Source organism: Cinclus cinclus, chromosome 14 (assembly GCF_963662255.1).
Source record: "Cinclus cinclus chromosome 14, bCinCin1.1, whole genome shotgun sequence".
In the NCBI taxonomy this organism is placed as follows: domain Eukaryota; kingdom Metazoa; phylum Chordata; class Aves; order Passeriformes; family Cinclidae; genus Cinclus; species Cinclus cinclus.
The window spans coordinates 19,732,912-19,760,486 of record NC_085059.1 but is presented as its reverse complement, the minus strand read 5'-3'; the positions used below and the strand labels follow the sequence as shown (position 1 = coordinate 19,760,486).

Here is a 27,575-nt window from a genome sequence, read left to right as displayed (position 1 = left end):
AGGGGCACAGGGTCCCTCTCTCTGTATCCACCACAGGACAGCAGCGAACTTACGGCTGGGCCCGTGGATCTTGATGGGCTTGGTGCTGAGCAGGGACTGGGAGCAGTTTTGGCAGACGCAGTCCTTCCCGCTGAACGTCACCTTGTCTCCGATGGGGAACGGCTTCCTGCAGCCAAGGACGGGTGGAGAGGGGTCAGCTGCTCATCCCCCTCCATGCAGGGCTGCCCAGGAGCTCCTCCTTTCCCAGGACCAGCAGGGAGCACCAGGCTCCTCCAAAAAGTCACCAACCCTGGGCGGTGATAACTCCCACTCACCTGCAGGTGCTGCAGACGAAGCACTTGGGGTGGTAGGTCCTGCCCAGGGCAGAGATGACCTCGCCGGTGATGAAGTCCCCACAGCTGTCACAGCGGGTCCCGTAGAGCTGCTGGTAGTCGTGGGTGCAGATGTACTCCTGGTTCTTGAAGAAAAAGCCCGACTGGGCCAGGTCGCAGCCGCACACTGGGGGAAAGGACACGCAGCCATCACGGCAGGTCCCTGAGCCACCTCTGAGCCACCTCTCCAGCTTCCTGCAGGTATCTCCGAGGGTTTCCCTTCCCATCTGAGCTCTGGGGTCTCTCTCGGCACCACAAGATGTCAGTGTTGGGCTGTGGGACTGGGATTCCCATAGGGAATCCTCCAATCTGCATCTCCGCCAACTTCCACTGGCGGGCAGGAGCCCCTGCACTGCAGCGCTGCTGCACCACGCACAATGCCCAGGGCTGGGCATCTCCTGGACCTGCTGTGCCCACCTGGGGCCCAGCCCCTCCCTTCGGTACTCTCGTGGTGTCAGGAAGATGAGGACAGGGCTGGCAAAGAGCTGGGAGTGCCCTGGGGAGAGGTTTTGTCCCTGCCCTGTGGCACAGCTGCCACCTCTGTCACGAGCCATCCCCACTCCCTGGGCATGGAGCCGAGCCCTGACGGGAAGAGCTCCCGGGAACACCGGGCTTGGAGCTCTCCCTGCTTGTTTTCCCACAGGTGTCCAGCCCAGGCTCGCTTCCTTCCCTGCTGTGGGAAGTGTGGGTGGTGCACAGCCCATCACAGTAATCCGAGCAGACGTGGCCAGCCCTGGCCTCAGCATCATCTCCCTCCTACGGCTTCTCCAGCCAGAGGGACCTGGGGAGCAGCAGAGCCTGGCAGTGGAGTGGCACAGGGTGCCCCTGGAGCCTGTGCACGATGCCCGTCCCCCGTCCTGCACGGTGACAGGGTGGAGAGGGGACAACAGAGCGACTGAGCACCCGCTGGCACAGCCCACCTTGGTCTCTGCTTTGTCCTTCAGCCCCCTCTGTCCTGCCCCTGCACCTGTGGGGCAGCCCTGGGTGACAGGGGACAGCTGGACCCGCTGCTGCAGGGCCCATGGGGGCAGAGGTGCAGCTCCTGTTCTGTGGAGCATCCCTTGGCCGAGCTCAGGGTACCCAGCAGGGGGAATTTGGGTCTCCCAAACATCCTGTCAGCAGCTCGGGACAGGCCAGCAGCTCGGGGACAGCATCAGGAAGGAAATGCAAGAGAAAACGAGGCTGCTCTGTGCCCAGTTTGCTGTGGGAACAGCACATCCCATGGCTTCACTCCTGTGCCAGCTCCCGGGGACACACCAGGGACAGGCAGCGGGGCTGGAGCCAGCCAGAGGTGGCAGGAGGTGAGAGCAGCGAGGGAAGGTGAGACAGGAGGATTTCCTCTCATTATTTATTCCCCTTCACTTGGAATTCGGGCAGTGAGCACTGCCAGGCTCTCCCTGCTGCCTCCCGGGCCCTTTGAAGCTGTCTGAGCTCTTTGTCTGGATGCTCAGCTCCTGCTGGATCCTGGGAAAGGGCAGGATGCTCAGCACGGGGACCTGCAGGTGCAAGTCAGCCCTGAGGGCATCCCGGGACAGATCTCCCTTCCCAAAAATCTGGGCTGCCCGTCCCAGGGGGCACAGGGCTGCAGCAGGGTGGGGACAGCCTGGGGAAGTGTCACCTCCAGCCTCACTCTCTGTTCCCTGGCCAGAGGAATGGGGATTTTGCTTAGCACAGGGAGCTTGGAAGACCAGAGGATTTTAAAAAGCCCTGGAATGGGGAATTTTATGGAATGGGGAATTTTACAGCCTGCAGAAGCTGGGTGAGAGCAGCTGCTCCAATAAAGGAGCTGAGGAGCCCTTCAACAGCAGCAGCAGCTCTGCACCATGAGCTTTACAGCCCTGCTTTACATCCCCTCTGGTGCTCCAGGAGGATCCAAACAACTTCTCTGCTCCACTCCTGCCAGCCCTGGGGGCCACCAAGTCCCAGCTGCATCCCATGGGCAGGTGGCAGAGACATGCCACCCAGCCCCAGCTCTATCAGGAGCTGCTCTGGGCACCTCCCCACCCCGCTGCCTCTCAGCCAGGCTGGCAGTGCCTCCTCCCCCTTCTCCTCCTCCTGCTTTGGGAGCAGCTGAAGGACACTGTGACCCCTCCCCAGACACAGATGGGCACATTTGGGACCTGCAGGCTGCTCCAGGGTGGTGACATTGGACAACCCTTCACTGGCTCTGGCATCGCTCAGGGTCTCTGCCTGCCCTGCGCCACCTGTGCCACCCCAGGTGTGTCACCACATCTCAGAGGGCCAGGTAGGTCTGTCTCCAGCCTTTTGCTTTGACCCCGGGGCTGTGGGACAAGCTGGCCACCAGCTTTTTGGGGATCCTTCTCCTACCTTGGCAGGTGAAGCAGCGGATGTGGAAGTGGTTGCTCTGCACACGCACGACCTCGCCCTTGCAGGTGTCCCCACAGCGATAGCACTGGATGGCAGAGGAGCTGCTCCCAGGGGTGTAGGGGTTCTGCTGGTAGGGAACTGCTGGCAGAAAGGAGGGAGAGCAAAAGGAGAGAGGGGAAGGGTCTGTTAGGATCTTGGTGTCACCGCACTGAGCTCAGTCCCATGGGACATCAGGCCAGCACTAAGGGCAGGGCACAGCACCCAGCCCTCTCTGGATTTGGGATTTTCCTGCCCCACAAAAGAGGCTCACAGGTCTGTGCAGGGCACCCTGTCCCTGCATGGACAACCAGGTCACAGCACCACCCCAGAACTCCCAGCTGCTCTCCTGTCCCCACAGCAGCTGCAGGAGGACTCTGCAAGGACCAGCCCTGGTGGCTGCTGACCCTCTCTGGGACAGCCCAGCGAGCTCTGGGCTGGCAGCAGCACGGGAAGGAACCGCTGCGTTTTTGGAGCTTCCACTTGTTTGCTTAGGAACTGGAGGAAGAAGTCGTTTGTCAAGGAGCTTTCAAACATCACAGCAATGGAGTGCTTGGCCCTGGTGAGACTGTCACCTCCTCAGCAAGGAGCAGCAGCCCAGTCCCATGGCTCCTTCCAGAGCTGCAGGGAGGTTCTGGAAGGAGCTGGGGGCTGCAGGGGAGAGCAGCCGAATTTCTCCTTTTGCAGACAATGCTGGGATTCACCTCCACTCATCACCCCCACTCTGGGAACACCACACAGGTGATGCCCAGCAGCCTCACCCCACGCTCCAGGGTAAAACCCTCCTGCTCCATACGGATCCTGCTGCTGTCTCAAGGCAATTCCCAAACACACAAAAAGAAAAAAAAAGAGCAGCTCCTGCTTTCCCTGCCCCACCTGGGAGTGCCTGGGCTGTGCAGGAGCTCCAGCCAGGCTGACACCAAGCCAAGCACTGCAGGATTTATTTGCAGTAAGATTTCCGAAAGGGAGTCACACTCCGGGCAACTCAAGCAGCAAAAAAAAGGAGGATTTCAATGGGCCAGAGTTTTTCTGACCCAGTGCTGAACTGCATTCCCAGGAACAAGAGAAGCAGCTGATTGAAAGCAAGCCTGTGAAGTCCCTCCAGAGCAGGGAAGAAGGGGCACAGGACAGAGGAGATCACTCATCAGAGGCTCCTCGCTCACTGAGGGGCAGATCAAGTGACAGGGAACAGAAACAGCCCATTATCAGCTTCAAAAGCCAAACAGGAGAAGTCAAAATGACATTGAGACGGTGTCACAGTCAAATCCCATTCCCTGTGCCAAGTGCCCAGACACAGGGGCTTAAACTCCTGGAGCTGCTGGGAATGGGCTACGAGGAAAGCTCTGAGTCCCCAAAGCTCAGACTCCAGCCACGACTTCCAAGAGCTGCTGGGACTTCCCTTCCCTGCAAGCCAAGAGCTCCCAGAGGTACCTGAGGCACTAAAGGACACCAAGTGCCAGCAGAGGAGTGACACAATGGGAGTCAGGCCGAGAGCTAGCCCAGGAGAGACTAATTAGTCTAGACCTAAATCACCCAAACAAAATGAAGAGAGCAGGGAACTGTCACCCAAGAGACACCAGCCCTGGGAACAGGACTCCAGCACCTCCTGTGATGGTTACTGGTGGTAATGGGTGCCCAGGAGCTCAGCAGCTACCTGAGGGGACCAACAGGATTCCCCAAGGCTGGAATAAATCAGGGATTTTCTCTGCAGGGGTCTCCAGCAGAGCAAGAGTTACAGAGCTGAAACTTCCTCCCACGCACCCACTGCTCACACCCTGGCCCAGAACGAAGCCAAGCCCTGGGACACAGCCACGGAAATCCACAAAGCAGGACAGAGGTGGGGGGGAAAGCCAGGAATTCATCATTCAATAAAGAAAGGGGGAAGACAAAAATAATAATCTATGTCAGAACACGCAGGCATCACTTAGTGCGGGCTTCTGGTCTCCAGGGAAAACTTCCTGGTGTCCATAGCAACACATCACCAAACCCTTGCTTGGTCTGATGGGAGGAAGGCAGAGGAAAAGGAGCTGAGGATGGCAAGGATGCTTTTAGCTGTGCTCCAGCATGGCCAGAACTGGATCTGACCCAGCCACTGCTGGCTGTGCCCATGGGGATGGGTCAGGACCCAGCTCAGGGCACCACCCCCCCTCCCACTCTGTTCAGCTCCCAGATTTGTGCTTAACCTCCAGGCCAGGCTGGAATTTTGTCTGGGAACATTGCTGCATTGTGTGCCTGTGTTCCAGGCAGCAGCTGCCCGCCTCGTGGCCCCGTGCAGGAAGTATTACACATCCCAGAGCCCCGAGCACAGGGCCAGCTGAGCGGGGCAAAGCTCATTACACCCAAATAATCCACTAATAATGTAAGTAGCATTAGTGGCCTCGCAGGCTGGGATACAGCAGGCATGGAGAGGGGGTGGGAGCTGCCAAAGGAATGCCATAATCTGCCCCCAGTTTGTTTCTGTTTTGCTCAGAGCTGGTTTGGGCCAACAATTCACGTGTTTGTGCTCCACTCTCGGCGCAGAACATGCCCAGGGCCAGGCTCCTGTGGGGCTGTGCCCGTGTCCTGGCTGGTTCTTGATGGGCTGTGGGTACAGCCAGGCAGGGAACTGCCACGGGGCTGCGCGGGCACTCGGCAGAGCTCCCACTGATCCGGATTAAGGTGGCACCTCCGGTCAGGGACTGCAGCCCCGGGGTCAGGCAGCGGTGGCCGTGCACAGCCAGAGGTGATCTGGGCATTGGGACAGCCCCCAAACAACCCCCAAACAACCCCCAGGGCTGTACAGAGCAGCTCTGCCCCTCAGGAGGGCACAGGGACCCTTGCCCATGGGCTGCTCCAGGCTCACAGGCTGCAATTCCCCCTGTGCATCCCTGGGCAATTCCCCTCCTTCGTTTCAGGAGGGTCAAGGACCTTGTTTGTTTTCCTGCGCTCTTCCTGCACAGTGTCCAGGCAGCAGCAGGATGGGGAAATGCTGAACCTCTGGAACACTCAGAGCACTTCAGGAGTGGAAGGATAACAGGGATAATTTCTATCTGCCTTGGAGGGTTTGCTGCTCACCACCAACACAAATAACAGGGCACAACCCCCCAGGCAGCCCCATACCCTACAGCCCCAAGCAACAGCAAACCAGGAGCAGCTTTCCACGAGCGCCCAGAGGCATTTTTAAAGATCCATCCACCTTTCCTTACTGGGAGTAGAGCACGTGATGCTCTTTTCCCACCTATTTCCCCCTCTTTTCCCACTGGCCCTCCAGGAAGGTCTATCGGGGAGAAGCTGCTCCAGGTAGGGTTTGGATCCACAGGTAACTGGGAATTCCCACCCAGCCCTGCTGCCAGCATGTTTGTGACACGGCATGTCCACAGGAAGATGGGCATGCCTGGCTTAATTAACTGCCAGTAATTAATATTTACACAATGCTGAGAGAGCCACAGGTGAAGGAAACTGTGGAAAAGCAAAGCATTCATCCAGAAATTAATATAAGGAGAGGTGGTGCAACCATGGGAAAGTGAGTTTGGTGGGTGCCAGGGGTGGTGCAGGGACTGAGAGTTGCCACCTACAGCAAGGGGGTGTCACTATGGGATGGATCCAGCCCCAGGAATGCTGGACGTCAGTTGGATGCTGGGGGGCAGCACAGATAGTGCTGGCAGGAATCTTCACACCTCGGTGGGGCTGGAGTCCCTTCCAGCAGCTTCCAGCATCTTCCCAGTGCTTCCCAGTGCTGCCTGGCAGTGAGCAGCTCCCCACCCCATCCCTGCAGGCTCCCTGAATTGGAAATCCTCTTCTCAGAACCCCCCTGCAGGTGGTGGCACCAGCACTGGGGTGGGATGCAGCTCCAGCAGGGAGGGTGAGGAAAGCTGGGCATTCCCGGTGGGCATTCCCAGTGGGCACAGCTGGCAGACCCCAGGAAGGGCCGATTCCACGGCTCTGGGGCTCCGAGAGGCTCAGGAAGAGGAAGCCCAGCCCTGGCAGCACAGCAGCCCCGGAGGCGTCAAGGCTAAGGGGAGGCAGTGACTGGCCAGGAAGGAATTTTGCTGGAAGCACTGGAGGCTGAGGGAGAGGCCAGGGTGAAGCAGAGGATGGGACGCAGAGTGCCGGGCTGGGGGCACACAGCGAGGTAAAAGAAACCTCTGCTGGGAGATGGGGACAAGGAGAGGGCACTCCAGAAGCCTGCACCCCAAATCCTCCAGGGATCCAGGCTGGCTCCAAGGGGGAGGTGAGGGCGAGGGGGAGGATTTCCCCTCCAGGCAGGAGCTGTGCTGTGTCCCAGGGGTAGCCAGGGAGGAAGGGTGGGAACTCCAGGGCCACGGGATATGGGTTTCTCATCAGCAGCGGGGCCAAAGGCTCCTGCCTGCTGTCCTGCAGCGGCCAGAGCTTGGCTGCAGCCATCAAAACATCTTGGGAAGGAAGGGGAGGATGGGCTGGCAGCCAGATGATGCTGGTCCTTCAGCAGGCACGGGAGAGCCTCAGCCTTGGCCCTGGCACGTGGGAATGTGCCTGCTCCAGACACAGAAACAGAATTAACCGGGTTGGAAAAGACCTTTGAGAGCACTGAGTCCATCCCTGCTGAGGAGGTGATGCTGAGGGCGCCAGCAATGCAGAGGGACCCAGGTAAAGGATCAGCCAAATCACCCCTGACAGAAAGGAAGGGACCAACATTTGGATGCTCAGCTCTGATGATGAATCTGAGCCCTGCACGGCCATCTCAGTGCTCAGCCTCCCCATGGAGCTCCCACAGATAAAATCCATTTCCATCAAGGAGAAAATGCCAGATTTACCTTTGGACAAAAGATTTTTCTCTCCTGATCCTTCCCCTCAGTAAAATCAGAAGCACCACGTGGTTCCTTATTTAATATTTACATTTTTAAGCTGGGGTGGGCTGAGCACTCCCGATGGGCTGAGGGCAGGTCCCAGGGATATTCTGTGGGATGTCTGAGTCTGCAGCAGCTCCGGCTGCTTCTCCCACTGCTGGTACTGAATCCATGAGGCTGGAGCAGGGACAGGCACTGGCAGGGTGGGACAGAGGGCTTGGGGCAGTAGGGACCACCCAGCTCACCCAGAGCAGGTTCTGGGCTGTTCCCAAACCTCAGAGTGTATTCCAGGTGGGATTATGGACCCCATCCAGCCCATGCCAGCCTCTCCCGACTCCCAGGCAAAGCCATCTGTGGCTTACAGCTAAAAACCCTCCACTGTCACAGCTCCTAATCCAGCCCTAGGCTTTCCTAATTAGATCAGGACCAATTATTGCCCCCACCTGGCTCACACTGGCCCCTTGCCCTCCACTGCTGCCACTCACTGTTGGGACAGAGGACACAAACAAGCCATGGGTGCCCTGAGGATGGCACTGGGCCAGCACTGGCATCACACGAGGGAGGGAACACCCTTTAGCTGGGAAGTGGAGGCAGGGAGAGTGGCTGGATGTCACAGGTGCCCAAATAGGTGCCAAAGCATCACGAGGGCACGGCAGGACATTGTGCCAGGGTGGGAGCTGGGTCACACAGGGACACGCTGCAAAAAGAGAGAGGAGTGAGGTCAAAAACACCCAGAGGAGACAAAGGAGGGAAGGAGACAAGGAGAAAAATCAAGAGGATAGAAGGAAAACAAAACAAAAATCCAGGGCCCTGCCTGCACAGCAGAATTTGCTTCTGGCTGCGTTTGTGGAAATAATTCTCTAAATGAGTGTGGAGGAAGCTGTGATTGTCTTCCCATGCTGACCTGGCTGCAGGCAGCTGCCCGTGCCTGCCTGCAGGATGTTTACTTCCCACACAGGCAGGGCTGGAATGTGCCAGGGAAACCCAAAATACCCCGCCGGGGCTCAGCAGCTTTCACCTCCTGCCCTGCAGGAACCCCCAGCCCCATTCCAGCAGCATCCTCGGGTGTCCTGAATGAGGGATCTGGGATCAGCCTGCTTTGCTGGAAGCACTGACTGCTGCTGTGATTTTCCCAGATTCCCAAGGCAAAGAGGAAAAAGTTGCTTTTCTAGTTCTTGGGGCTGCGGGGAGATTTGATGACCTGAGTGCAGACAACACAAAGGCACAGCACTGCTCCTGACCTTCCCCAGCCTGACAGCTACACCCTGGGCTGTGCAGAGCTGCATCCCAAGAATTCCACTGGATCCCAAGAGTTCCCACCCTGGCAGCCACCAGGGAGCACCATGGGAAGCTCCTGGGTATCCTCACACACAGGGATGTCACTGCAGTGACGGCCCCCAGGCAAAAGAGGAGGGTGAGTGTCCCCTTCAGCATTGTCACCACCTCCCTGGGCAGTTCCAATCCCTGAGCACCCTTTCCATGGAGAAATTCCTGCTGGTGTCCAACCTGAGCCTCCCCTCTCCTCCTGTTGCTATTTGGGAGAGCTGACACTTTCCCTTTCCTGGAAGGACCCTGCCAGGATGGCTGTGTGGGGGCTGGAGGAGGATGAGGAGTGGGGCTCTGTGAATTTGGGGGGCACAGAGCTGGGGAAGGGGGCTGGAGCAGGGGAGGAGACCCCGGGGGTGTAACCCTGGAAGATCAGAAGTTCATGAAGTGCAGTTGAACATCAATGCTTGCAGTGCACAATTCCCATGGGATCCACGTGCCCTCCACGCTGGCAGCTTCCTCCCATCCCCAACTGGATCTTTTTTGGTTTTTTTCCAGGATAACACTTGTACAGCTTGTCATGGCAACAGGATCCCCTGGAACTGCAGCTGCAGCCAGGGCTCCTGGTGCTCACACGTTGTGTCTCTGCCCCTCCCAGCAGAGCTCTGGGCGGCACAGCTCCCAAACTGGGAGTGACTGGGAACCCCAAAAGGGGCTGTGCCTCTCTGCCCATGCCAGGCGCCTCAGCTGGGATGGAACTGGGATTTGGGGACAAGTGCTCCTGTGGCTTCTGCCCAGCTCTGCTCCCAACATCGTGTTTGCAGCAGGAACTGCCCTCCACAAGGATTATGCACAGAATTCCAGAATTATTTCAGCTGGAAAAGCCCATCCAGTCCAAGCTGTGCCCCATCCCCACCTTGTCCCCAGCCCAGAGCACTGAGTGCCACCTCCAGGTGACACCTCCAGGGATGGGGATCCAAACCTCCCTGGGCAGCCCCTGCCAAGGCCTGAGTACCTTTCCATGGAGAAGCTCCCCCTGCATTCCCAGCAGGGCTGATATTTCCAGAGTGTGGAGCTGGAGATGTAGAACCCGACAGGGAATCGCAGGCTCCAGGAACAGCAGTAAATCTGAAAGGCTCCACTCAGATTTCCCAGGAACTGCTTAATTCCTCTCCCTATTATCCCCGAGAATATCTCAGCAGTTCTTGGTGTCTTGGGGAAAGGATGAGAAAGGATAGTTTGCATTTTAATTAATAATTGCTGAAATGCACAGCCGCCCTGGCAGGGGCCGTGGCGAGCCTGGAGCAGGGAGCTGTGGCCAACAGGAGGGGACAGCACAGCTGTCCCCAGGTGCCACAGGGCTGGTGGCAGGTCCTGTGCTGGGGTGGGTCCCCAGAAGAGCTGTGAGCAGCCCCCTCTGCCACTTTCCCAGGCAGGAGCACTGCACCTCAGCCACCCCCTCCTCTTGTAACCTCTGCAAGGACTTTCAACCCTGAGCTGAAATCCTGCTCTGACACGAGGTCAGGCTCAGGAGGAGCCCAGTGATGGGGGTGCTGGCCCAGTGGGGACAGGTGACACCAGGTGTGGCACAAACTCAACCCTTCCACACACAAAAAAACAACAGCAACGTGGCCAGGAGCGTGGCAGGAGCCACCAACACCTTCCTGCCCTCTCACCTCCCACTCATCTCCTGCCTGCTGCTGTTTGCTGGGGCTGCAGCAGCTCCTGCAGCCCTGGCAGATGTGCAGCGTGCCCTGAGATCTGCATTTTGGGCTGCAGGAAGGTTCAGTGCAGGCAGCTGAGGAGGGAACCCTGCCGAGAGGCTGAAGATGGGATTTCCTCTTCACATCTGGTGCAGTTTAAAAACTCTGGCCTGAGCTGTCGTGGATGCAAACAAACAGGGCAGGAGCGAGGGGGATGTGAGGGGGATGATGTGCCCAGGCACAAAAGCAGGGCTGGGATGGGAACAGGGACACACAGCACGCCAGGACAGGGACCTGGGTGAGCACAAATCCATCTGAGCAGTCACGGTGACACGTGTCTGTGCTTGGTGTCCCTCTGTGGATTCCAGGGACAGCAGGACCAGCTGAGGCCACACTCTGGAGGACATCACACCGCAGCCAGTGTCTGGCCAAATCCTTGGGAACAGCTTCCCTGTGGCCTGTTGGACCTGCCACAGGCAGGGCACAAAGCCCCAGCCCCAAATCTCCAGTGCTCCAGAGCAAGAATACCTGAAATACATCCCCACATCCCCTCCTCCACTGTGCTCATCCCACAGCCAGGCTGGAAGGGACTTGGAGCAGCCTGGGATAGGGGAAGGTGTCCCTGTCCAAAGCAAGGGGTGGAACTGGATGATTTTTAATGTCCCTTCCAACTCCAACCCAAATTCAGGGATTCTGTGACATCGCCCACTGCGTCCCACCCACCAGGTGTGGGGCCAAACCTGAGCTGTCACTGCCTGCAGGAGCTTTGGGCCACCCCAGCCTCCATCCTGCTCCCCTGGCAGGGTGGTCTCGAGGGACACAGCCCCCTTGGCAGCCAGGCACTGGCCAGGGTCCATCTCCTCCCCTGGATTTGATTCCTGAGCTGTGACAAGTGGGGGGGTCCCAGCCAACTCACCCAGCCAGAGCAGGAGGGGTGGCCTTGACAGAGGCTTGGACCCATCCCCAGCTCACAGGGTTCTATTTTCAGCTCCAGCTGAGCTGGACAGGTTTTGGGGGGTCCATGCAAGGGGCTACACTTGAGTTCTAAAGTTGAGGGATGTGCAGAGTAGAAGAATCTAAACTTGAGGTCCTGGCCAAAAGCTGGAAAGCCTGAGCTCATAATTTTGCTGAGGCCAGATTTCCTGCTAAACAGAGGCTGTGATTAGTACTGGGAGACAGTCCTGGCTGTGTGGGAGTGCAGGGACTGTCCCCTGGCTGCCAAAGCCCACCCAGCACCACCCCCAGCCAGGGCCACAACAGTCTGGGCCAGCTGGAGCACAAGGGACCCACCCCAGCTGAACCCCCCACTAAAACAAAAAAAAAAAACAAAAAAAAACCAAAAACTCTTAACAAAAACCCCTAAAAACCCCAAAGACAAAGCAGCAAAGGGGCTTTCTGAGGAAGGGAAAGGCCAAAGGAGCTGTCAGATGGTGGCATCTCCTGCTGGGCACTGTGGAGGCAGTGCCAGGGTGGCCAGGACAGGAGGTGACACAATGGAAACATTCAGGCTTGCTGCTCACATGAGACAGGCAGGACAGAAAGGAGCTTATTCCTGGCTGCTGCAGGAGGCATTTGCTGTTTGCTGCTGCTGTGTTTTGTGTTTGCAGCTTCCCGTATGGAAATGCTTTTTCCCTTTAACCTCCACCCACCAGCCTGGTGGTTTTCAGTGCTGCTTCCCAAACATATGGTGCATCCATCAGGGACATAAAGGGTGCTATATTTAAAATATTACAAAAGAAAAGCCAAGAGCTGCCATTTTTTAAAACTAGGGCAGCGTCTGAGAGGGAGAAATGTGGGGATTTAGGATTTTCTCTGCCAGATCAGAGAAGCAGCCCCGTCGGATGAGGCAGAGCCAGGTTGGCACCTCGCCACCTTGCAGCAGACTGTTGCTTCCAGAGTCTGGGAGCACTTTTGGGAGAGGATCTGCCTGCTCTGTCCCTGCCTGCAGCTTCCAAGGAGCCTGAACCCAGCTCTGAATCCCTGTCCAGCTGAGCCTTGGCGAGGTGCTGTGCACGTGCTGCTCCAAAGCAGAGTGCACTGAGCTCATTCCTCTCCTGTGGATTCTCTGGGGGGCTGAGAACCTCCTGAATCCCCCCCAGTCACTCTGTGTGTGCAGCATCATTGATCTCCCAACAAGGGAGACAAACTCTGGCCTGTTCTCTAAAACCAGAGGTTCCTCCATATCTTCTGCCTTCTCCCATTCTGCAGAGTGCAGAGCACTCCCTTGTTTTATTTTAAAACCCTATTCCTGTCGGCATTGTAACTCCAACCTGGGAGACTCCGTCATAGCCAGGGAATGAGGGGTGTTGGAGTTGCTATTTTTAACTCTTTCTACTCCGGGGAGCCAGCTGAAATCAAATCCCCATCCAGAGGCACTGTATGGATATTAATGCAACGAAATGGGAATTTGGGCTGGGGGTGACAGCTGGCAAAGCAAGCCCTGGCGTCACCGAGGGGACAATGTCCCCAGAAATAGGCTGCAGGGCAGGGATTTTTTTACAGAGCCCTCTCACTGCCACCAGCACGAGAGCAGCAGCCCCCAGCCAGTCCCATTCCAGGGGATGAATTACAGCTCAGAGCTGGGGGCAAAACTCCAGCAGGAACTTCCCTGGCTGGCTCCAAATTCCTCCAAGTGCTCTCATAGCCTGGGAAGGTGTTTCTGAAACAACTGGGAGCTCTTTCAGATCTGGGGCTGCACTGCCATGTCCCCTGGAGCCCTCCTGAACCAAACTCCTTGCAAATTATGGCGTTGGAAGAGATGAAATCCATTCCTGCAGCCCCCTAACCCAAAAATGGTGCAAAGCCTCAGAGGGGAGCTGAGCTGAGCCTCCAGGGACCCTGCACCGAGGGTGTTTACTGCTTCTTAATCTGCTGTGATCCCCTCTCTAATTCTGTTAAAGGCAGCAAATGGAGCCTTTAAGTGGCCCTAGAAAGATTGTCCCCAACTCCCAGGGAGCTCATTTGAGACACCTGGCCTTGCATATGGATGGCAGAGGTGGATGCAGCAAGTGGGAGGGGACAGGGACACGCCAGGGACAGCCCCATGGCCCCAGACAGAATCCTTTGGGTCGGACAAAATCTCCAGAGCCCAAACTGTGCCTGATGCTCACCTTGTCCCCAGCCCAGAGCACTGAGTGCCACCTCCAGGGGGACTCCTCCTGTGGTGTTTCAGGCACCACAAGCAGTGCAGGACAACACAAGGCATCCTTGGGGTAGTGCTGGAGAACCCCACATTCCCAACCCATGGCTGCCTGATTCCATCCTTAATGCTGGGCTATGACCCCACAGGACAGAGCTCTGAGGAGCCCACACAGCCCCTTGGCACTGCCAGGGCCAACAGAAGGGCACCCAGAGGGCTTTAAGCAATACCTGGGCAAGGTGATGCCAGGCTGGTGACAAATGACAGCACCCGGGGCACCTCTGAGCCACCTGAGCCTGGCAGAGGTGGAAGGAGAGTTCAGAGGGAGGAAATGCCAGGCAGGGATGCACTCAGCAGTGCCAGGGACAGAGCAGGCTGGAGTCCACAGGCCACCCCTGGGAGCTAGCCTGTGGCTCGTGGCACTGCCAGCCCTGCCTGTGGCTGTCACCAGCACGCACAGCTGGGCACAGCTGCAGCCTGGCATCCCTGCTCCTCCACGGGCTCAGGTCTATCCTGCTGCCCCAGGAGAGGCAGATTCCCCCTGGGCTGGGCCCTGGGAGCTCCTGGTGTCACCCATCAGTGCTCAGCCGCTGGCCTGGTGTGGCTGCACTGGTCAGGGATGAAGCTGTCCCTGTTCAAAGGCAGCAGGTTTTGTTCTCCCTGCCATCTGTGTGTTTCTGTGCTTCCCACACCACCACAATCAGCAGCCTGGGCTCCAGCCAGGCTCAGGAGGAGCTCTCAGACATCTCAGCAATTTGAGCAGCTTCATCATTTCTTTCATGGCTCCCCCAGTGCAGACTCATCACCAGGATCGCCACAGCCCAAAGCGGCACTCCTGACAGCCCTGAGACTGCAAGGATGGGGGCTAAATTCCAAACAATCCAAAACCTCCCTCACCTGCGGAGTCCAGCAGCCCAGCTGAGGCCAAAATCCCACACCCTGAAAGGCAGCAGCAGGTCTGCCTTGCCCCCAGCAGGTCCCCAGCATGGAACACGTCACCAGAGCTCTGCCACAGCCACCCAGCTCTCTCTGCCCTCCCTGAGGAGCGCTTGGTGCAAAAACAAGGAGATAAAATAAATCAGCGTGGCCCCAACAGCAAACAGAGCCCAGTTAATGGCTGGAGTCTCTTTCCAGCTCCAAAGAAAGCTGGTGGCACCTTGTTCTGCTGGTCACCTCCTCCCTGCACGATGTCCCCACCCTCTAAGCCCTCCACCTGCATTAAGGCTGCAAAAGTCACTACAGTGACCCCAAGGGTGGCCAGGACTCCACCAAGCCCAAGCCAATCGCAGTTTCCACCCCAGGCAAGAGCTGCTAAAAGCCCCCACGTGGATTCTGGCCATTCTGTCTCCCCCGCCTGGCATGCTCCAGGGGCACAGTCTCCTCCTGCTGTGCTCACTCCAACCCCAGCACCAAGACAAGGCTGGGCAGAGGCAGGCCCAGCAATGTGGGAGCAGCAGCAGGAAGCTGGGATGTGCTGGATTCTCCGTGTGGGATCCCAGGAGAGGAGTTGTGCTCTTCCTGGGACTGCTCTGCCTTGGCAAACCCCATTCTGCTTTCAGGCTGGCTGAAAAACAGATTTGAGCTTGCACATCCCCGACATCTGCCCCAGGCAAGCACCAGGACACATATGCACAAGCAAATTTGGCAACTTGATGCGAGTTAAATGTGCATTTAATTGAGATTTATAGGAGAACTTGCAATGGCAATTGATTATCAAAATCAGATTATTTATGGAGGTTTAGCAGCTATACAGGAGATTAATGCTGGTTGCAGAATAAATCCTCAGTAAATGTATGTTTCCCCAGTAATCAGCTAATAACATGTCAACCTAATTATCTCCTGAAAGGGGCCCAGCAATTCTGACACACACTGCAAGGAGATATTGTCATCTGCAAATCGCCACCAGAAGGCCACAAGCAGCTCTGCCTCCACACCCACAGGGACTCCCTGTGCTGCAGCAGCTCCTCTGTTTTCCTCAACTAGTGTTTGCTCATTAAAAAAATACTTATTGATGGTTTTATTGGCATGTCTCTGGCAGCAATAATGCTGTGCCATGCAGCCAGCCCTATCCTGAGCTGCTGAGGGCCACCCCACGCTGTCCCCTCCTCTCTCCAGATGCCAGGATGTGCCACAGGGATGTCCCCAGAGGATTCCATTCCTAGGAGGAGGTGGCAGATTCCCCCTGGGATGGACAGGAGGGTGCCCTTCCTCTCACCATGGCCAGGGCAGGCACGGGGCCACTGCTGTGGGATGCAGAGATGCTCTGTCAGTCACCATGGCAACCCCAGTACACAGCCTGGAGAACAAAGCTGCCAGGAGAGAAACAGGAAAAGGGGAGAGAAAAGGAAGGTGGGGTGGAAGGAAAAAAAGCAGGAAAGGTAAATGGTCACGGAGCAAAGGCTGGGGCAGGAGGGAGCCTGGGGAGGGAAAAGAGCTGTGGTGGAGGATGGACCTTCAGCCCAGCCACCCTCTGAGTGCAGCACTGAGATGTTTTCTGTCTCCTTCCACTGTCCCAGCAGGGGATCCCTCCATGACACGGCCTGTCCCCCTGCCAGGGTGAATGTCCACTGTGCTGCAGGAGGTGACACCTGCCAGAAACCCCAGAGGAGCCCTGGGGCAGCTGTGAGACCTCAGAAACCCTCAGGGGATGGATGATGGATGGATGGATGGATGGATGGATGGATGGATGGATGGATGGATGGATGGATGGACGGATGGAGGGATGGATGGATGGATGGATGGACGGATGGATGGAGGGATGGATGGATGGATGGAGGGATGGATGGATGGATGGATGGAGGGATGGATGGATGGATGGATGGATGGACGGATGGATGGAGGGATGGATGGATGGATGGAGGGATGGATGGATGGATGGATGGATGGATGGACGGATGGATGGATGGATGGATGGATGATGGATGGATGGATGGATGATGGATGGATGGATGGATGGATGGATGGATGGATGATGGATGGATGGATGGATGGATGATGGATGGATGGATGGATGGATGGATGGATGGATGATGGATGGATGGATGGATGATGGATGGATGGATGGATGGATGATGGATGGATGGATGGATGATGGATGGATGGATGGATGGATGGATGATGGATGGATGGATGGATGGATGATGGACGGATGGATGGAGGGATGGATGGATGGATGGATGATGGATGGATGATGGATGGATGGACGGATGGATGATGGATGGATGGACGGATGGATGGATGATGGATGGATGGATGGATGGATGATGGATGATGGATGGATGGATGGATGGATGGATGGATGGAGGGATGGATGGATGGATGATGGATGGATGGATGGATGGATGGATGGATGGAGGAATGGATGGAGGGATGGATGGAGGGATGGATGGATGGATGGATGATGGATGGATGGATGGATGATGGATGGATGATGGATGGATGGATGGATGGATGGATGGATGATGGATGGATGGATGGATGGATGGATGGATGGATGGATGGATGGAGGGATGGATGGATGGATGATGGATGGATGGATGGATGGATGGATGGATGGATGGATGGAGGGATGGATGGATGGATGATGGATGGATGGATGGATGGATGGATGGATGGATGGATGGAGGAATGGATGGAGGGATGGATGGATGGATGGATGGATGGATGGATGGAGGGATGAGGTTATTCAGCACCTTCCCCTTTCCCAGCACAGACAGCTTGGCTCTGATTTTGGGTCACACACATCACAGCAGCTCAGGGCTCTCCCACTCCACCCCAGTTTTGGGCTCCAGGCACATTTCTCAGCCCAGCTGTGCCAACTCTTTGTCCTGCTGCATCCCAAGTAGAGCAGGGCTGCCTGACCCCCCTAAAAGGTATTTTAGGGGTCAGAACACAAACAATAACCAGTCCCAAACCCACAGCAGTGGCTGGTTGTGAAAGGAGCCTGGAACCAGTGGAAAACAAAGTACAGGACAATTCACTGCATGGCTTAGGGCTCACCTGAACCCCAGAGCAGGGTCAGAGTCAGAGGCACAGGGGCAACCACCAGCCCCTTGTACAGCAAGAACATATCCACACTCTCCACTCTCCTTCCCACTTCAAAGGCAGAGAATCCAAAACCAGACACCAGGGCTTGGGACAGAAAGCAGCAACTCCAACCTCTCTCAGTGGGAATGGAAAATAACATCCCAATCCCACTTGGCTGTTTATTCTAATGAAATAACAAATCCCAGAGGGAAGATCCCCCTCTGCAGAGCAGCCCTGACTGTAGCTGAGCAGAAAACAGACACAGCCTCTGCTGGTGCCTCACCCAGCTGTGAGGACAAGGATGGGCACTGAGGGGGCAGGAAGAGGTCACGGGGACATTGAAGCCTGGCAGGAATGGGAGAAAAACTGGGAAAACACCCAGGAAAAGGAGGGGTGAAGCAGCTGATCCATTTTAGCAAAGAAGTGATAAAAGGAAACACTGAGGTGAGTGGCACAGGTGCCAAGGAGCTGCTGGAGCAGGGGATGGGCACCCAGGAAGCTGCTGCAGTGGGACAGGAATCTCCAAAAATAAAACCACACCTCTGCACCTCTGAGTGTGACACTCCCAAGGGGGCTTCACACCCCCAGGCACATCCTGAGCCCCAGCTGGGGGATGTGGGGCTGCCCAGCAAGAGGTTCCAAGCAGGGCAGGGCCACACCTGGCTGGGGACGTGGCAGGACAAGGCACACCTCAAACAATGAACTGCCCTGGGCACACGAGGGGCTGGCACAGATGGAATTCCCTCCCCTCCTCCTTCCCACACTCTCCTTGGCTCCTGCGTTCTGAATCCCGATTTCCAGAGGAGGGGGAGCTCCAGGCAGGCAGACAGGGCTGGCTCCTGCTAAAAGCTTTTGGTGTTTTCATCAGGGCTGGGGAGAAAACAGCCTTGGGCTGGCAGGCTGGAGGAGAGGGGCCAAGCCCTGGCAGTGGGTCCTGCTGCCCATGGGCCACTGAGACTGAGTCCTGCTGATGCCTTGGGAGGCTCCCTGGACACCACCTAGACAGAGTTAAAGGAATAAAGCAGGGATTTATTAAAAGCCTTCAAGGGATTCACCTCGGGCAGTGCCAGAGCCTGCTCGAGGCTACACCCCAGATGGACCCCAAGTCAGGAGTTTTTTATAAGTTTTGGTGCATTTCCACCTTGGGGTTCATTGTCCCATCCCAGCTCCAGGCTCTGCAGTCCCACCCTCCCAGATTCTCTCCTCAATTCTCTGCTCTTTGCACTTTCTGGGGCTGAAGCTGCAGCGCTGTCCTTGGTTGTGGGCTGGAAAAGGATTGTTTTGTGTGACTGAGCTGTGAGCAGAACTTGGAACACTTGGTGTGGAGTTCAGAGTTATATCCTAATGCAGCACAGAGTCTGGGAAATATAAAAGCCAAAACTTCACGCATCATTCCCACCTGGGCAGGGTGGGTTTAACCCTCTCCATCCCACCTCTCCATGTGTGATCTGTGTACAGGAAAGCACCAGAGACCCTTTTAATTCTGCCAAGTCAGGGCACGGCGCTGCCCTCGGTGCTGCGGGCACAGGAATTGGAGCATCCCTCGTTAACAAACCCATTCATGCAGCTCAGCTCACCCACGCCGAGGTCACGGCTGCCTTCCCTGCTGAGATGTCCCTCCCAAGCCGAAGCGACAGTCTGTCCCCAGGAGCCTCTGGATGCCACTTCGCCCAGCTCCTCATTAGCGACAATTAACAAGCAATCAGTGGGCCCGGCAGAGCTGGCACTTTCCAGGGAACAAGTCCCCTTTCAGCAGGGGGAAAAAATGAGCATGGCTTTTGTTGTGCTTTTGGTTAAAAGTGAGCCAAAACCTGCCTCCCAGGGAACAGAACTGTGTCCCAAACTGGATCCTTGCTGCCACCTGCCCAGGCAGGCAGAGAGGGCTGGGGCTGCTGCAGGTGTCCCCTCCTGGCCAGCATTCCCTCTGGACATCCACGGGATGCTCCCAGCCAAGGGAAGGCAAGGTGGGAGCAAGGACCAGAGGTAGAATAATGGAATAGCTCGAGTTGGATGGGACATTAAAATTCATCTCATTCCACCCCTGCCATGGCAAGGATACCTTCCACTGTCCCAGGCTGCTCCAAGCCCCAGTGTCCAACCTGGCCTTGGGCACTGCCAGGGATCCAGGGGCAGCCACGGCTGCTCTGGGCACCCTCACAGAGATGGAATTTCATCCTAATTTCATCCTAATTTCATCTAACCTCACTCTCTGTCAGTGTGAAGCCATGCCCTGCATCCTGCCACTCCATCCTCTGTACATTTTCTCCACATTTCTTGCAGGTTCCCTTCAGGCACTGGAAGGCCATAATTGGGTGATCCCAAAACTTCTCTTCTCCAGGCTGGATGATCCCAAGTCTGCCAGCCTTTCGTTTGCTGGGAGCCAGAGCAGGACGCAGCACTCCAGGAGGGCAGGAGATGGACACTCTCCAGCCAGGATGGTGCTGCTGGCTCAGAACCACCCACAAGGATCAGGCAGGATCCCTCCAGCTTCACTGTTCCCTGGAGTTGGGTATTGCCAACCCTCCACAGCCTCTGCTTGCTGGGTTCCTGTCTAACTGAGGGAGGGAGAAAAAAAAGATAAAAAAGACAAGGAAGCAAGAGGGAGATGGCCTGGATGTGACAGGCTGGCGGGTGTGACACAGGAGCCTGGGTAGCAACATTTTCTCCCTGCAGTTGGAGCAAGGGTAAAGCCAAGGAGTATTTCATGCCTGCACCAAACAAAACCACCTGCACAGGGCTTTTCCTGCCAGGGGTAGAGCTGGGGAGGGCAGCAGCACCTCAGAGCTTTGGGAGGACAGACAAAGCAGTGCTGATGGCTCCCGCCACATTCCCAGGATGGGAAACTTGTCATCCCTCCAGCCACCCTTCCTGTAAAACAAGGGGAGCATTTGACTCCACGCCGTGCCTGCCAGGGGCTGGGTTTGGGGGGTTTCACATCCCAAAGTGAGGTCACAGTGCCTTGTGTTACTGGATATTGGGACCACAGGTCCTGGCCAGCCCGGGGGATGTGATGGGACCCAGGGATGTGGGGATCAGCGGCCACAGCAGACTCCAGCAGCTCTCCAGGGAATCCAGAGGAAGGATCTGGCAGATCTCTCACTAAGAGCCCTTTGTGCCCAGTGGCTGTGCTGTACCAAGAGAAGCCAAAGCAATTCGCATTTCTTGGAGACACTCTGGAAAATCTTCCCTGAGTGATGGGGGGAAGCTGCCACAAGCACAGCAAAGGGCCTGGAGCCACCTCCCAGCTCCGGGAGACGCCGTGCTGGCAGTGCCACACGGCAGAGCAGGACTGTCCCCATGCAGGGCAATCCAGCCAGGCCCTGGGGAGCTGTGCCCTCACTGAGCCCCATCCCAGCCCCAGCACCCCCAAATCCCAGCCCTGGGCATTACAAACTGCCAGACAACGCAAAGCCAGGGCACAGGCAGCTCCCAGCACCTTTCCTGCAGCACAGCCCAGGTGGGAAAAGCCACCAGGAGCGACCACATCCCTGAGCTCCAGCCTGGAGGCAGGGAAGGAGCAGGGATGAGCTGCTTGGGAACCACACAGGAGCAGCAGCTGGCCAAGGCAGGGATTATTTTTAACAGCTACTTGTAGAATGCAGTGAGTGCCTGTGGGCCCGAGCTGCTGCTCACCCCAGCCCTGTCCCCAGCACGTGCAAGGCACAGATCTCCCAGGCAGGCTTTTTATAGGGTTTCCTGCTCCCTCTGGGCACGCAGCTCAGCGCTAGTATGGCCACACCACCCCCTCCCTCAGCAGCCACTCACATGCCGTTCACCAAAGTCTTTCCATTCCCTCTCGAGCTGTTTCCTCTCCTCTCCTTATTAGGGATCCACCTACCTATCCATCTTCTCCTTCTCTCCCCCTCCGTGGCTATTTTTAAGATGCCATAAAAGCTTTCAACAGGGAGCATCCTCAGGGAGGCAAGGGATTTTATATGTAGCCCATCAGAAGGAGTCATCACCACATAACTCACCACACAGGCAGTGACTTTCCTTTTTTATTTTTTTCAAAAGCAGGGGAGGGGAAGAACATCCACACTCAATGCCTCAGCTCTCCCTAGCCAGCTCATCCAGGCACCTCCTTTTCCAGAGGGGAAGGATCAGATCCAGCCCACTCCTCTCCTGGTGAGGCACCAGGGCCAGATGTTGGGACAGCAGTGCAAGGTCTCTCAAGTCACATCTTGGGGGTGGATGAAGGGATGGTTTTGCTCCCTGATCAAAGGCTCCAAGCCAGGATCACCCAGCTTCATGCCTCAGCAGAGGAAGGATGGGCTCTCCCTGTGTGCCCACACACCTGGAAGCTGTTCTGCTTCGTGGTTCATGGTCAAAAGGTGGGGGAACTTCCAGAAAAACTGCCTCCAAAGGTACAGCCTGGACAGACAGACACAGACAGATGGGAGCAAGGTGTTCCTGATGCCTCGGTGATTCTCAGTGCCTGCTCTGGGAATCCAGGCTGGGAGCAGCTGGGACTGGGAGATCTCCACCACACGTCCCAGCCAGTGCCTGTGAGCCAGGCAAAGACCCACCCAGTCCCCAAGAGGATTTAAAAATAGCTCCCATTCTCCAGCAAGAGCAATCCCTGGAAGTGTCCAAGGCTAGGCTGGGCAGGGCTTGGAGAACCCTGGGCTGTGGAAGGTGTCCCTGCCCATGGCAAGGGGTGGTACAAGAACTTCAAGGTCCCTTCTAGCCCTGGCCATCCTGAAGTTCCATGGAAATTCCATGGTTCCCAGGGCTGGCAGCACGCCTGGGATGTTGGGAAGGACGGGCAGGGCCTTGCAAGGTGCTTTGACAAGTGAGGTGTTTCTGAGAGGGCTCCACAGGACCTGGCACGTGGATTTGGGAGCTCACACCGAGCCCTGCTCGACCTTTGGCTTGTCTGATCCTGGCTGAGGTTCTGGGAAACAGCCACGTAACTCCCCAGGTCAAATCCTGGAACTCAGGCTGGGTTGAGGAAAGGTTATTGAGGCTAGCATTGGCACCAGAAAAGCTTTTCCTGCCCCACAGCTCTCCAAAATGTGCCACTTGTTGCCAAGAAAAAGCAGAAGCCAAGGGGATGGCTTCAAACCTCAAGCACCTGCTCCCTTCTCTCAGTGCTGTGCTCCTCAGAGAAGCCTTCCCACAAGGACTTTCCCAGTTCTGAACCTCTTCCAAGAGTCACAAAGAAGCTGATTCAAAATGGAAGTGGAGTAAAATGTCCATGAACAGAGAAACAAATGATCCTCAGGGCTCTGCAGACCTCGCCAGGCCAGCAAGGGTAAGAAGAAAGGAAGGTCAGACAGGCTGGCTGAGGAAACCACAGCAGCAGCAGCTCCTTTTTCTTCCTGCTCTCCGCCCCAGGCAGTGGAGAAAGCTCATCAATTCCCAGGCCAGGGCTTATGGCTGATACTGATAAAGCATTCAGAGAACTCCACCTGAGCTGAAAAATGCACAAAGGAACTGGGGCCTATCAAATACCTGAGCCACCAGCAAATAAATGAGACCTGTGCAGCTGCGTTTGCTCCTGGGAGAGATCACTTTGGGCCTGCTAAACCTCCATCAGCCCTTTCCTGAAATGCAGGAGTGCATTCCAGCACAGTGGGGAAGAGCATTGCAGCTGTTCTACACCCCCAGGGATGCACTGAGCCCCCTGACTCCAGAGGTGCTGGGCACAGGAAGACTTGGCACAAGCATTTCCATGCTCCAGGCTTCCAGTCCCCCTGCCTGCCTTGCCCACAGCCAAAATCCCTGAGCCTGAGGCACCTGGGCCTTCCCTCCATACTCCCTTTCATCCTGAAAAATCCTCCATCATTCCTCACCCCAGTTCTTGCCATGACCACTCCACCCCCAGATGCTTTCTGGAGGTGCTGCAGCACTCACAACTCATGCACTGATCTATTTTAGGACTAAAAATATCGAATGAGGTGTTCCAACCACTTCGTGATGGCCCCATCACGACAGGACTGCAGGGTCTGGGTGGGTTTTTCTTCCCTCCTTCCCAAGCAATGGCAGCAGCAAACAGACTCCTGTCATCAGCCCAGCCTGCTGGCATCCCAAATGCTGTTATCCTGCTGAACCAGTCATCACTCCATGATTAGAAAATGTGCTCTTTATTTTACAAGAATTAGAAGAACTCAACCGCTTCGATTGACCTTACAGCACGCACTCCACTGGCTGCAGGGCCACTTTCTGTGCTTCCTGCTCTTCCAAGGGCCAACTGCCAGGAAAGAGGGTTTGAAAGAGCCTGGATGAAGCCTGGAGAGAGGACAGAGCCCATGCACCAGCCCAGGGACAGAGCTGCTGCTTCAGACTGGAATTCTCTGGCAGCAAAGCAAATGCAATGGGTGATTGTCCCTGTGCTAGGCTGCCCGGGAAAACAGGGAATGATTTGTGTCTGGGTGTTTGTCACAGTCAGGGTATTGAGAGGACTAAAATGTAGGCAGGGAGTCTGGGAGTTCCTCTCAGTGCCCAAATTCTGGAAAACACCCTGCTCATGGCATCGACAGGCTGATCCCTCCGGGTTCCCTGCATTTCTGAAGGCACGGAAAAACCAAAAAACCCTCCCTGCAAGACCCTCCCAGCTCCTGCCCCACAGGGTGGGGACACCTGGTGAATCACCTGCATGAGGAGCAGAGCTGGAGCTCCCAGCGATGCACAGCACCACAGGATTCCTCTTTAATTACACAGGGCCTTAATGGAGTTTGCTGGTAAACACCTTGTAACCACATGTGCCTGGAGATTACGGGGTAATTACGCTTAGAGGATCACGATCTAAGAGCAAGCATGATTTAGGGAAGACAAAAATAACCAGGCAAACATGCTGCATTCATCAGGATCTGTCAGGAAGCCTCCCTTCCCAAATGCTGTCCAGCCTTTCCTCACAGCTCCTTCTCAGAGTAGGAAATTCCTCTCGGCAGGAATTTGAGAGGTGGCAGGGACAGGGATGAAACTTTCCACTTGGCATACCAAACCTTCTTCGGGAGCTCTCCGTGCTCCAACAGGCTCCCAGCTGCTCCAAGCATGGGGGTGAATGGCTCTGCCCACCCTGAGTTGACTTGCCATCAGATTCTGGCCTTTTTTTTCTCCAGGTGCACGCTGGACACAGAAGGGAACGTGGAAGATTTTAGGTTTGTGAACCAGTCCCAACGTCCCAGTGCCACACGGATCCAGACCCTGCCAAAGCCAGGAGCTCGCCAGGGTTTCACCTCCCCAGGAGCTGGGATGTCCCTTGTGAGACCCAGAACAAGCAGGGACACCTTGCTCCTGACAAAACCAGAGCCCCTGGTTGTTCTGGGTCTCACAAAAACCAGCAGCCCCTCTCCCAGCCCAAAGGGATGAGATGTGCAAATCCCACGGCGTGACTCACAGACAGCACTCCAGGGACCTGCAGCACCCAGACCTGCTGGCTCCCTCCAAGGCAGCAGAAGGGATTCTTCCCACTCATTTCAGAGGCTGAAACCCTCGGGGCAGTGCCAGCTTTAACCCTTTCAGCACAAACACAGCGTTGGTCACGTCAAGCTCCCTGCCCAGATCCCAAGGGGGATGCTGGGCTGCAGGCAGAGTTGATTCCAGGAGCTGATTTTAAGAGATGTTCTCTTGGCCAAGGGTCTGTCCTACAAGCTCCAGCTGCCATGGAAATGCCAAGCAGCACCACAGGCCTGTTTGCTAAGGTAGGGATCCATTTGTAACCAATTAGTGAGAGGCAGTGATAGCCTAACAAATGTAAACACCAAGGCCATGCCCTCCAAACCCTCACAGCACACCAGCAATCCCAGGAGCAGAGGCCACCTTCTCACCCTCAGGGCCACCTGAGCTGCTCTGCAGCCCCAGGATAGGAGTTTATGCCTGAGATGAAGTGTTTTTCTCTCTTCGCCTCAAACACAAAATTTTCATCTGGCTTTGCTTTCACCACGATGACACGTGCTCTTCAAATCCAGGGTGAAAAGCAACCCCCTGTCCCCTCAGCAAGGGCTGGGGTGGCTCCTGTGTGCTGTGCATGGAGCATCTCCAGAGATAAACCTAGCAAATCCTGCCCAGAGCTCCTGAAAGCCTTGCAGATTTGCTCACCAGCATGGCTCGGGGCCAGCTGTGGCCCACAGCCACAGGTTTCCTGCCTCACATCAGCTCCAGACAGGAGAGAAGTGCTAACAAAATGCACCCAGCAAAATGGGAAGCAGTGGTGGGAATTCACAGATCAGATGGTGGCGTTTTTTATCCTCAGCTGTGCATCTCCTTGGCTTGCCAGCCTCAAAATTTTAGCCCCACAGGCACAGCTGGGCATCAGAAATTTGTGCACAGCCTGGCTTCTTCAGCACTTGTCCTTGGGGGAAAAAAACAGCCAAAAAAAAAAAAAAAAAAAAAAATCAAAGCTGCAGACCTGCCCATGCTGGGAGGGCTGAGAAGCCTCTGACAAGTGGCATCAAACTCCACTGAGCCACTGGCCACCAGAAGAGGGGTAAAGAAGCCACGGTAGGTCAATGGCATCACAGGGGGTGACACAGAGATGGCACTGACACAAGGCTCCCAGGATTTGGGGTTTTGTGCCTCGTGGGCAGATGGCTTTGAGGGATGCCCAGGGCTGGGCAGTGCTCACAGCAGTGCTGATGGCAGAGATGGCTCCACAGCCCAGCCTGGCTCACAGAGCCACTGCTGGGAACAGAAGTGAAGCAGCTTTTGGGCCCTGCTCAGAGTGCTCCAGCTGCTGGGAGAACACCTGGGAGCCCAACAGGGCAGAGCCAGAGCCCAGCAGGGTCTGCACACCCCCGGGACCTGGAGTGACCCAGAAATCACCAACGCCCAGCACCGTGAGTGCCCAGGAGATGTCACAGAGCTGCCAAGCCTTGACTCAAACACGTGGCTACTTAAAACGGGGTTGTGGCAATTTAGGCAAAGACTGCAAAGCCCCCCCAAAAAGGGCTTGGCAAGAACCCTGGCAGCTGCTGGCACTGCTGAGTGATGTGCCTAGGGCCACAGAAGGAGGGGCAGCTCTGGAGGGACTCCCAGCTCTGCCCAGCTGTCTCCCCTGTGAGGCAGGGCAGAGCAGGGACAGGCAGCAGAGTTTGGCTCCCTGGCACCTCTCTGTGCATGTGGGAGGCCACAGCTGAAGGAGTTTTGCAGCACAATCAGATAGCTGGAACACCCCAGTGCCATAAACAGCCCTTATCTCCTGCAGCAGCCAAGCCAGCTATTAAGAGCTGGGAAGGAATCCCATAAGGAACCAACAGGCGTTTGTCAAAATTGGCTTAGAACAAGCTCAGTAGTCCCACCCGACCACGGTGGCCACTGACCCCACCTGTCCTCTGCATCAGGCCTGAGCTGCTGGGCCAGAGGAGCAGAGGGAGGACCCTTTGTTATCAGGCATCCTGCAGGCTCACAAAGAATCAGTCCCTATTGTTTCCTACCTAGGCAGAGCCAGCCCTGCTCCCCCGGGAGGGGGGATTGCTCCTGTCCCAGGTGTGGCTCAGGCAGAGGGCACCTGCAAAGTTTCCTTGCCTGTGACACAGCCCCACAGAGCTGGAATCACCTGTTCTGTTGGCTCACAGCGTGCCAAGGCATTTTTCACGGTGTTTTGCTCGGGAACCACCCCAAGCCCTGGGATTGAGAAACCTCAGCATGCCAATGCAATGGAGAAGTTGCTGCTCTGCTGTTTTGTGCCTGGGGGAGGGCTCTGCTCCTCACCCAGCTCCAGGACCCACAGGAGGGGCTGGGGAGGTTTCCCTGGAGAGGTTATCCCAGGAGGAAACCCCTCAGGTGGCCATCAGCATCAACTCCTTCACCAGGGACTTGCTGCTTTTAAAAGAAGGGATCAAAGCCGTGCCAGCGAGGTGGGCACAGCTGTCACACAGCACGTCAGGCAAAAAAGAGAAATTGATTGTGACTTGCTCAACCCTGATCAATGTTCCCAGACTTTCAACCAAGGGCACAG

The 27,575-nt window shown here is 56.3% G+C and overlaps 1 protein-coding gene across 1 annotated transcript in view; it reads right to left on the bottom strand.

The window, feature by feature from the left end:
* Nucleotides 1-27,575, bottom strand: part of ABLIM3 (actin binding LIM protein family member 3) — a 43,725-nt gene that overhangs the window by 15,830 nt on the left and 320 nt on the right. The window contains exons 2-11 of the mRNA XM_062501984.1: nucleotides 26,943-26,968; nucleotides 23,808-23,867; nucleotides 17,958-18,019; nucleotides 17,648-17,779; nucleotides 7,984-8,084; nucleotides 5,578-5,711; nucleotides 5,230-5,462; nucleotides 2,700-2,837; nucleotides 315-498; nucleotides 54-166 (exon numbers count right to left, since the gene is read on the bottom strand). Coding sequence (XP_062357968.1) covers nucleotides 54-166; nucleotides 315-498; nucleotides 2,700-2,837; nucleotides 5,230-5,462; nucleotides 5,578-5,711; nucleotides 7,984-8,084; nucleotides 17,648-17,779; nucleotides 17,958-18,019; nucleotides 23,808-23,867; nucleotides 26,943-26,968 — 1,183 coding nt within the window. The remainder of the gene's footprint in view (nucleotides 1-53; nucleotides 167-314; nucleotides 499-2,699; nucleotides 2,838-5,229; nucleotides 5,463-5,577; nucleotides 5,712-7,983; nucleotides 8,085-17,647; nucleotides 17,780-17,957; nucleotides 18,020-23,807; nucleotides 23,868-26,942; nucleotides 26,969-27,575) is intronic.